Here is an 11,689-nt window from a genome sequence, read left to right as displayed (position 1 = left end):
TTATATATATACATTTTGCATCTTCCTCGGACAGCATATATAACAATCGTGAATCCATAAGTATTCACTTATACACCTTCCAAAATCTCACTCCAACAGTCACGGCATCCCCCGCGCACAGACAGACACACACACATATATTTAGCTTATTACTCTAGCATTAACGTGTTTCATTCCCCTCTATTATCCAAACTAAAACAACAACTTCACAAATACAACAGCCCTGTCACGGTACCTATAAACCAGCGACTATATCCCCTGTTTCGACGACTAAAGAACAGAGGAAGTAACCGATGCATATATATATCTATTACTTCCTGTTAACTCCAAAAACTCACATGCACGCCATAAAACGCACTCCATAACCATCGACAAACACCGTTCTTTCATCATCATTGAGTTTCAGATTCAACCAATATTTTCTCTAACTAAAACGTATCTCTCTCTCTCCTTGACAACACCAGAAACATGACCGAACCCAGAAAATGAAGACAGTGATGGACATGTGAAGCTCACCTTGACAGTTCAACCGGTTTGCAAGCAAGTGTAGCTCCTCCGATCACCACCTCCGTCGCCAACTTCTTCCTCTCGCTCTCCGTCCTCACTCTCGGTCTCTCAGCTCTGTCCGTCTCTCTCGTTCTCCTTCCCTTTTTTTTTTCTTCTGGACACCGAATGAAGTGGGTTAGCCGCATGGTAACCAGCTGTTACATGGAGAATTAACTTTAGACGCGTGGAAGACCAGGTGTGCCACGGAGAAATGGTTCAGCCGTATTGAGGAGGAGGCAGCACGTATATTATAAGTTCCTGGACCAATCTTGACCTCACACATAATTATTTCTCCAATCCTATCATTTCTCCAATTTTTTTTTTTTGAAATATAAGATATATCCAGAGAAAATAAACCAGTCTTCCCTGAAAATTATCTATTAAAATTATTTAAGCAATTTTTGAGAAATACCTTTTCCAAAATGTCTCTAAACTCTAAAAATCATTATTCCATAATTTTCCCCTTTTATTTGGCAATTAAATAATGTTAATAAATTTTTCTCTTTTCTACTCATCCTAAATCATAAAATTCGGGGTGTTACAATTCTCCCCCCGTAAATAAAATTTCATCCTCGAAATTTAGATAATTACCTTGTGGCATAAAGTCTGGATATGACCTTTGCATTTCTTCTTCTACCTCCCATGTAGCTTCTCGTGGTGAAAATCCCCTCCAGACCACTTTCACGAATGGAATACTTTTACTTCTCAATCTTCTCTCTTGTTTGTCAATGATTCGTTCAGGTTGCACATCATAAGTCAAATCATCTTGTAGATCTAATTCTTCATGTTCAATGACATACTCTGGGTCTGGTTGATACTTTTTCAGTTGAGACACATGAAAAACATTGTGTAACTTGCTCAACTGTGGAGGTAGAGCTATTTGATATGCCACTGGACCTACTTTTGCAAGAATCTCAAATGGTCCTACGTATTTTGGGCTTAATTTTCTCATTTTCATCGATCTTCCAATGCCTGTAGTTGGTGCCACTCTTAAGAAAACATGGTCTCCAACCTCAAATTCTAGCGGTCTCCTTCTCTTGTCTGCATAACTTTTCTGTCTGCTCTGAGTCGCCAGAAGTCTCTTTCGAATGAGTTTTATCTGTTCAGAAGTTTGGTCAACCAAATCTGGACCATATAGCTTTCTTTCACATAATTCAGTCCAACATAGTGGAGATCTACATCTTCTACCATACAACGCTTCATATGGAGCCATTTGAATACTTGTATGGTAACTATTGTTATAAGCAAATTCAGCATATGGAAGGATGGAATCCCAGCTTTTCTTAAAATCCAAGACACATGCTCTCAACATATCTTCTAGTGTCTGGATAGTTCTTTCTGTTTGCCCATCAGTTTGTGGGTGATAAGCAGTACTGAATCTTAATTGAGTGCCTAAAGCTTTATGCAAAGATCGCCAAAAATTTGAAGTAAACCGTGGATCTCTATCTGATATAACACTCTTAGGCACACCATGTAGTCTAACTATTTCTTTTATGTACACCTGCGCTAATTTATCTAAGGTGTGGCTAGCTTTGATAGCTAGAAAATGTGCTGATTTTGTCAAACGATCAACGATCACCCAAATTGCATCATACCCAGTTGAAGTTTTGGGTAAACCCGTCACGAAGTCCATTGATACACTTTCCCATTTCCATTCTGGAACTTCTACTGGTTGCAAAGGTCCTGGAGGCTTCTGATGCTCAACTTTAATCTTCTGGCATGTTAAGCACCGTGTTACATATTTGGTAACATCACTCTTTAACCCTGGCCACCAATATAGAGACTTTAAACCCTGATACATTTTGACCATACCCGGATGAAGAGCTAACTTACTTTTATGAGCCTCATCAAGAATTCTTCTTCGTAACTTTGCTTTTAATGGTACGTAAACTCTCTGTTTATATCGAATTAAGCCACCAGGAGAGAAATCATGATCTTGAGTTTCTCCGTTCTCAATTTTTACTTTTAATTCTCTAGCCAGACTATCATCTTCTTGAGCTTGTTTTATTTCTTCCCATAAGTCATTCTCAATTCTTGATACTGCATAGTTTCCAACTATGATTTCTTTGGTCAGAGTTAGATCTCTGAACTTTTCTAGCAGCTCATGTTCTTGTACCAACATTGCCGCCACTTGAACTGTTTTCCTGCTCAACGCATCTGCAACTACATTTGCCTTACCAGGATGGTATTTAAATTCAAAATTATAATCTTTCAAGAGTTCCATCCACCTTCTTTGCCTCATATTCAGCTCTTTTTGATCTTGAAGATACTTGAGACTCTTATGATCACAATACAATTCGATTTCTGTTCCATAGAGATAATGTCTCCATATTTTTAGAGCATAAACTATCGCTGCCAGCTCCAGATCATGTGTGGGATAGTTTTCTTCGTGAGGTTTAAGCTGCCTGGAGGCATAAGCTACCACTCTGCCCTGCTACATCAGGACACAACCCAAACCATGCTTACTAGCATCACTATAAACCACATATCGTTGTTGAGGATCGGGAATAATTAAGACTGGAGCGGTCGTAAGCCTTAGCTTTAACTCTTGAAAACTGGCCTCACATTTTTCATTCCACCTGAATTCTTGATTCTTTCTAGTAAGCTTGGTCAAAGGTAATGCAATTCGAGAAAAGTTTTGAATGAATCTTCTGTAATAACCAGCTAAACCCAGAAAACTTCTGATTTCAGTTACTGTCTCTGGCCTTTTCCACTGCAATACCGCTTCAACTTTGCTGGGATCCACTGAGACCCCATCTTCCGAAATCACATGGCCGAGAAATCTGACTTCTGTGAGCCAAAACTCACATTTACTGAGTTTAGCATACAGTCGTTTCTCTTCTAGGATAGTAAGAATTGTTCTCAAATGCATTTCATGCTCTACTCTACTTTTGGAGTATATCAAAATATCATCTATGAAAACCACCACGAATTGATCCAGATATTGTCTAAAGATCCTGTTCATATAATCCATGAATACTGCAGGCGCATTTGTTAGACCAAACGGCATCACTAAAAACTCATAGTGACCGTATCAAGTTCTAAAGGCAGTCTTCGGTATATCTTCTGCCTTGACCCTTAATTGATGATAACCTGACCGAAGATCGATCTTTGAGAATATACAGGATCCAGCTAATTGATCCAGTAAATCATCAATTCTAGGGAGCGGGTACTTGTTCCTCACTGTTACTTTGTTTAACTCTCGGTAGTCAATGCATGAGCGGAAACTTCCATCTTTCTTCTTGACAAATAGTACTGGAGCACCCCATGGTGAAACACTGGGTCTTATGAACCCTTTTTCTAGTAGTTCTTCAATCTGCTTCTTTAATTCCGCCATTTCATTTGGTGCCATTCGATACGGGGCTTTAGATATAGGTCCAGCTCCAGGTACTAAGTCAATATTAAATTCTACTTCCCTTTTAGGTGGCAATCCGTTGATATCATCAGGAAAAACTTTAGGAAATTCACATACTACTGGAATATCTTCTATTCTCATTTCTACTTCTGCTTGTACTGAGAAGAAAATCATATAACCCTGACCACCCTTCTGAAGACACTTTTCCACTTTAGCCATGGATATAAGATTCAATCCCATCTCTATTCTAGGATTCTTTTTAAGTTCAGGGAATAGAATTCTTTTATTTCCACAATCAATTAACGCATTGTTAGCAGACAACCAATTCAACCCTACAACCACATCCATGTTATGGAATGTCATGCAAATCAAATCTATCACAGAATAATACTGCTCAAATTGCATCAAACAATTCAAACATGCAGTTGCAGTAATAGCTTTTGCACCCATTGGAGTAGAGACAAGCAATTCATAGGGCAATTCACTAATTGCCAAAGCCATTCTCTTAGCGCAGTCATACGATATAAATGAATGACTAGCACCAGAATCGAACAATGCTTCTACGAGTTTGCCATTGATCAGAATCATACCTTTGACCATAGCAGGAGATTTCTGGGCTTCTTCGTGAGTCATTGCAAAGACTCTTGCTTGCTGTTGCGGCTTTAGCCCTTCATTTCTTTGTCGGCACTCATAGGCATAATGCCCTAGCTTCCCACATTTGAAGCACGCCTGTTGGCCCACCAGACAGGGCCTACCCATATGGTTTCTTCCGCATCGAGTACATTCCTTCACTTCCCTCTGTTGTGGAAATCTTGGCCTCTTCTGCTGATTATCTCTTCTTACATTTCGACGATCCCAGGAAACAGAATTTTTCCTCTTCCTAGGCAGCCCTCCAGATAAAGACGTCTCCGCCTGATTGTAGTTCTTTATTTCTTTGCGAGGTAATAAGCTGCTCTCAGTAATTCTGCATACTTCCACTGCAGTATCAAAGCGGGATAATTGCATAGGTGCCAGCTTTTCCCGAAGAATAGGCTTTAATCCTCTAATTAACTTTCCTGTACTCCACTTTTCATTATTATTTTCCCGCAATTGGGTGGAGTAACGAGACAATCGAATGAACTTTGCTAAATAATCCTCGAACGACTCATTCTCTGCCTGTGTCAATGTCAAGAATTCAGCTTCTTTTTCATCCCTCACTGACTGTGGAAAATATTTCTCATTGAACTTCTCTTGAAATATTTCCCATGTGAGAGGTATGTTGTGGGCAAGAAGCATAAGCTCAGTGTTTTTCCACCATCTATCAGCATCTCCTTCCAATTTGTAGATGGCCATTTGAGCCTTCACTTCAGTAGCACAATTCATTACTTTGAAGATTTTCTCTAATTTCATCAGCCAGTCTTCAGCAGCTTGTATATCAAACTTCCCTAAAAATTCAGAGGGATGATGTTTACAGAACTTTGAAATCCACTGTTGTAGATCTTCTGGTTCTGCCACCAATCTTCTGGAATTTGCTTCTGAATTTGGTTCTAAATTTTTCGGCAGTGATGGTGGCGTTTGTTCATTCTGTGGCTGTCCACCTTCCTCAAGATTTCCCTCTCCTTCTTGACTTTGTCGCTCCCGGTTTTCTCTTAATTCATTTCTTAGCTCTTGAATGGCTTGCTGTTGTTCATCCAACCTATCAAGGATTCGTTGTAATGGATCTGATGAAGATCTATCTTCACCAATTTGTATTCTTCCACCACGTAGGTTTACCATATTCTCTTTTCACTATTTAGAAAAGAAATAACTTGAAATTAATGTCAACAACAACAACCATAATCATTTCACACATAAAATTATACATAGTAACTCATAAGTTCATTACATGTCCTTAAAATACCCTCCACAAGCTCACACATAGTCATTTCACATGCATAATTATACATCACAGCTCTTAAATTCATTACCTTGAACCTAAAACAAATTATAATAAATTCACACAGATTATAAAACAGTAGTCTCAAGTTATAGCATTGCATGTTTCATATAACATGCCCCCTCACAAATTGTTGTAACTCACACATGCAATCATCTATTTTAAATGGTCCATGCAATGTGATTTCTTCTTTCTTCTGTACCCACTCAGGCGTATTTGGAAGAAAGCACATAGCAGTTTGTATCCATACTTCATCTGGCTCGGAACGATAGTATCGCAAGTCACCGTTCCAATACAACACCTCAATGTGCCCTAAGAATGTCGAGTACCTTTCCCGAACACTGGTAAAACAGTTACATATCCTCTGGTATAACCTATCCATGTGCTCATATATTTCGGGATGAGGTTCACGAGGGGGTGACAGATCACGTACAGGATTCCTTAGTGGTTGGTTAACAGATGACTCGGATCTAACACTTCCACCTTCCTCACTGTAGTTTGATCCAGTCTCAGATGGTGCATGGTTCTGCGTCCTAGGTATAGTTCTCCTTGCAGAACGTCGTTGCGGCAGGCGACTATAAACAGACCTTCCTCTCCTATCCATCTTCTCTACAATCAACCATACTCACCAAATCATTCTTCTATTACAACATTAATAACAGTATATATATATTACGAGCAAAATATCCCAGCCTATTGCCAGAACCTCCGCTCTGATACCATAAATGCAACACCTCACTCTCATATATACTAATAGGATCATTTCTAACGTCTGTGAATCACTAACACCAGGTTTCTATCCTGGGAGAAGACAGGGAAATTTTTTTTCTTCTTTTTTATATATATATATACACTAACAAGTGATTCACACACTTAAACCCTACTTTTGAAACACGTGTAACAGGCACACAGATTTAAAACAATACTACTATTGTATAAGTACTACCCTGGTCATTCAGGACAATGACCCTTACTTGAGCACTAAAGTACATACTCCCTTAAAGGAGGATACAAAATAGTATAATTACTAGTAAGTGGAGGTTACTTGCTCTTAAACTTCTAATAAGTCAGATAATTAAATATCAAAATAATTATTCTGTAGGTACAAAAGCAGCAGGCATTCCTGCTCTTCATACAAGCCCACCTTCAGCACTTATGACCTCCTTACTCTTGGAATTGCTTGCTCTAGCTGTATGATATAGGAAGGGAGGGTGAGATTCCGAAGAATCCCCGTAGTAGTAATTTCCATCAAACAAATGTGCAGATCACATAAACATGTAAAACAAGCCAAAGTGAAACATAACCTTGCAAGCTAATGCAATTAAGCATTTATGCACAATGACAGATAGAAATGCTGAATAAATAATGCGAAAATACCTGGCAATCACTGCCCATGTCTATTAAACAAACTGAATAAATAATGCGCTAATAATTGGCAATCACTGCCGCGCATATAATTGGCAATCACTGCCGCGCATATTATTGGCAATCACTGCTGCGCAAATAATTGGCAATCACTGCCGCGCAAATAATTGGCAATCACTGCCGCGCATATAATTGGCAATCACTGCCGCGCAAATAATTGGTAATCACTGCCCCCTGTTTATCAGCTACACATGGTCACGGCTAAAAATCCAGGAATTAAGGATTACATGTTCTCATGCTTTAGAAAAGTAATATGGCACAAACAGACATACAGTAATCATACATAAGTGTAAGGTAGGAAAGAACTATTACCTGAACCTTCTGCTTCAAAATCAAACCTTACTTGTTTCCTTCCTCTTAGCTTCTTCTGTGGACTTTTGCAGATATCAAAACCTATTATTTTAGTAAGGGCAGGTTAATGCTTGATCCAACTAAAATTCATAAATTAGAAATCTCTTTTTAAATCCCAATCCTTTTGCAATCTCTATTAGCACCCCGAGTAAGGGCAGGTTAATCCTTTTGCAATCTCTTTTGCAATCATTAAATCCCAAGCCTTTGATTACTCTTATCCCCTTGCCTTACAAGCTTACTAATCGAAAGTGTGTACACAACACCTCAATCCATAATCCCTACTAAAAATTTTCTAACAATAGGGTTGACTTAGGATAAAGAAGTAAGCCTTTTCCAAACCCACATATAGAGCGTCTTTCCTTCAAATCCAAAAGACCCGATGAATACTCCCCATTCAAACAGCAATATAATGTATATTCAAATGATACTATATATATATATATAAATGAACCGAAATCATAACCGTATATATATTTATAGGTCATCAACCTTTCTTTTCCACTGAACCCGAAACCAAAACTTGCAAGCATAACAATCTCCATTCGGTAAACTTCAAAAACAGAGCCACAGCACATGTATGTATCTACATACATATATATACATACTTATACCGAAACTATATACACACACACACAGAGTAGTCGGCCAACACGGAACATATATATATACTATACTCCAGCACGTTACAACCTACCCAAGCCGATAACACATATAAATATATATATTTATATATATACATTTTGCATCTTCCTCGGACAGCATATATAACAATCGTGAATCCATAAGTATTCACTTATACACCTTCCAAAATCTCACTCCAACAGTCACGGCATCCCCCGCGCACAGACAGACACACACACATATATTTAGCTTATTACTCTAGCATTAACGTGTTTCATTCCCCTCTATTATCCAAACTAAAACAACAACTTCACAAATACAACAGCCCTGTCACGGTACCTATAAACCAGCGACTATATCCCCTGTTTCGACGACTAAAGAACAGAGGAAGTAACCGATGCATATATATATCTATTACTTCCTGTTAACTCCAAAAACTCACATGCACGCCATAAAACGCACTCCATAACCATCGACAAACACCGTTCTTTCATCATCATTGAGTTTCAGATTCAACCAATATTTTCTCTAACTAAAACGTATCTCTCTCTCTCCTTGACAACACCAGAAACATGACCGAACCCAGAAAATGAAGACAGTGATGGACATGTGAAGCTCACCTTGACAGTTCAACCGGTTTGCAAGCAAGTGTAGCTCCTCCGATCACCACCTCCGTCGCCAACTTCTTCCTCTCGCTCTCCGTCCTCACTCTCGGTCTCTCAGCTCTGTCCGTCTCTCTCGTTCTCTTTCCCTTTTTTTTTCTTCTGGACACCGAATGAAGTGGGTTAGCCGCATGGTAACCAGCTGTTACATGGAGAATTAACTTTAGACGCGTGGAAGACCAGGTGTGCCACGGAGAAACGGTTCAGCCGTATTGAGGAGGAGGCAGCACGTATATTATAAGTTCCTGGACCAATCTTGACCTCACACATAATTATTTCTCCAATCCTATCATTTCTCCAATTTTTTTTTTGAAATATAAGATATATCCAGAGAAAATAAACCAGTCTTCCCTGAAAATTATCTATTAAAATTATTTAAGCCATTTTTGAGAAATACCTTTTCCAAAATGTCTCTAAACTCTAAAAATCATTATTCCATAATTTTCCCCCTTTATTTGGCAATTAAATAATTTTAATAAATTTTTCTCTTTTCTACTCATCCTAAATCATAAAATTCGGGGTGTTACAATAATGAAAAACTGGAAGCTAGAAAAAGCATTGAAATCCCAGCCAATCCTTTTTGTCATCCTTATCAGGTTATTTTTTATGGGGCTTCCTGTTTTTTAATGATTCAATATTTTACTTCGATTTTTGAAGCTTTTCATTTTGAGCAGGTTATGACCCGATGTATGTGAAAATTATAACATGAACAAAATGATGGAAAACAAAATCTCGGTTCAAATTTATTTCTATTCCAGAGAAATAAATTTTGAGAACAAATATTTATCTACTTCAGTTCTAATTCGTGATTTATTTAAAAGAATATTGACGACTACATCTTTTAAAAAACAAACACTGATAAAAAAATGCCTCAAAAAAATTGGGACAAAACCAAACACATGATGATGAAGGGTTTAACTTATATCCTGATAATTAAAGAGACTAGTTTTGAGCAAATACAAATATAAATATAAAAAAAAATCTAAACATACCTGACAAACTATTATAAGACAACCATAGCAGTTCAAGTGAAGACAAGTTAGAAATTGTTTGGGGAATTTCTCCTGAAAGCTTGTTCCTTGAAAGTTGTAACTTCTTCAAGTGCTTTAGACTTCCTATCTTCGGTGGAATGGTACCTTCAATGATATTAGAATTCCAATCTAAGGTCTCCAACCTCGATAGATTGATCAAAGATGATGGAATAAATCCATTGAAACTGTTATTTTGAAAACTTAAGTGTTCAAGCATAGATAAACCCCCTATCCATGTTGGAACTTGTCCATAAAAGTCATTATAGCTCAAGTTGAGTAGTCTCAATCGACGTAACTGAACTAACTCTTGAGGGATATAACCACGAAAGTTGTTTTCACTGAGATCAAGTTCAACAAGGAATGAGAGATTTCCCAATTGTGGAGATATGGTGCCCTTAAGATCCATGCCACCAAGATTCAACGATTGAACCCTTCCATGATGAGTATTGCAGGTGACACCTACCCAACTGCAAGGAAAAGAAGAGACTGACCAATCAGCTAAGGAATTGTATGGATCCAACGTGATATAGGATTTAAGGGAAAGAAGGGCAAATATGTCGGTAGTGATGTTTGTCTGGGTAGCTAAGCTGGTCATGGAGCAATGAAGTAAGAAAAGGAAAACAAAGGCTGGAGATTTTTCCATGTTTTGCTTAGCGGACTTGTCAAATTTGCAAGTGTTGTGCATCAGCAATGAACAAACACGTCAATTTATACTTCTCCGATTCTAAGTCAAAGTCAAGGTCAGCAAGCTCAATTTCAAATTGCAAAATAACGCGTAATCCTAAAGTAATGTTGTCTGGGGCCCTTTTATATGTCCCTTGGTAATAATAATGAACAGATTATCCAGATTTAAGAATATCCATAAATATAAACAACTAATTACAAATGACCCAAGAGAGAAATCACATGTTTGGTAAAAGTCAAAAGTAGTGTGACCTTTTAGTACCGTGTGGTCCTAAAGTAGCGTTGTATATAGGACCCTTTTATATGATCTTCTGAAATAAAATGGGAAAAAGGTATTATTTATTTTCGTTAGGCCCCTTTTATACGATGGCACATAGTAACTATAAAAATAAATCATAATATCTATGACCTATATATTATAATAGTCTCATTTTATAAATGAATTAAAAGTAGCCTATTTTGGTAAAGTTTATTTATTAATATTAACAACAGCAACAAGATTTTTCTTCAAAACTACTTTTTTATACACACACTGACACACATATTTAATTAACTCCTGACAAGGAAAATGGCGTGTTGATGGGAAAATAAGGAAAAATATATTAGCGTGCTTGACTCGTAATCACAACCTATTCGACAATCTTCATTCACTTATGTTTGTTAAAACTTTTTATTGGTAATAATGGAGAGTTTTTGAGTCTAAAAGAGTGAATCTTGAAAATTACGACTCTATCTAAGATTCTTTTCCAAATTAATTCCTTCTATGTATTAGGAGTCATTTTGCCCAATTTTTATTTTTTGGTAGATATATTTTAATAATGATATTTTTTTATATTTTTATGTTATAATATTACTTATACTAATATCATATAAATTTATTACATTAGTTATGAACTCATTCAAGAACATATCTAATTTTCTATTAAATTAAATCGAGTATATTTAGCTGTATGTAACCGTAAATATATGTTTATTTTATCGTTTCTCTTGGAGTTCTAATTTATTTTTCATAATTTAGAATCAAATAATTTTCTTTTCTTTTGTATTTTAAAATACTATCTTTATATTATTTAGCTTTCCCAAATTAATAGAAATATGT

At 37.1% G+C, this 11,689-nt stretch overlaps 2 protein-coding genes and 1 long non-coding RNA gene across 3 annotated transcripts; all 3 read right to left on the bottom strand.

Annotated features, from left to right (window-relative positions):
- Positions 1–3,580: 3,580 nt before the first annotated feature.
- Positions 3,581–5,656, bottom strand: LOC114729274 (uncharacterized). Its single transcript, XM_028916258.1, has one exon. The coding sequence runs from the start codon at positions 5,654–5,656 to the stop codon at positions 3,581–3,583; it is 2,076 nt and encodes a 691-aa protein (XP_028772091.1).
- Positions 5,657–6,902: 1,246 nt separating this feature from the next.
- Positions 6,903–8,937, bottom strand: LOC114729266 (uncharacterized). Its single transcript, XR_003738721.1, has 3 exons — positions 8,834–8,937; positions 7,554–7,634; positions 6,903–7,005 (listed from the first exon to the last, which is right to left on the bottom strand). It is a non-coding gene; the product is annotated as an uncharacterized LOC114729266 (long non-coding RNA).
- A 61-nt stretch (positions 8,938–8,998) lies between these two features.
- LOC114729273 (LRR receptor-like serine/threonine-protein kinase EFR) lies at positions 8,999–10,501 on the bottom strand. The gene is made up of 2 exons (XM_028916256.1): positions 9,868–10,501; positions 8,999–9,120 (listed from the first exon to the last, which is right to left on the bottom strand). Exons 1-2 carry the CDS (start codon positions 10,499–10,501, stop codon positions 8,999–9,001), a joined length of 756 nt encoding a protein of 251 aa, XP_028772089.1.
- Between the last annotated feature and the right edge of the window lie 1,188 nt (positions 10,502–11,689).

The sequence above is a fragment of the Neltuma alba genome, unplaced genomic scaffold, assembly GCF_004799145.2.
Source record: "Neltuma alba isolate B1F8T4 unplaced genomic scaffold, ASM479914v2 tig00012618_pilon, whole genome shotgun sequence".
Classification (NCBI taxonomy): domain Eukaryota; kingdom Viridiplantae; phylum Streptophyta; class Magnoliopsida; order Fabales; family Fabaceae; genus Neltuma; species Neltuma alba.
This window is presented reverse-complemented; position numbering and strand designations above follow the sequence as displayed.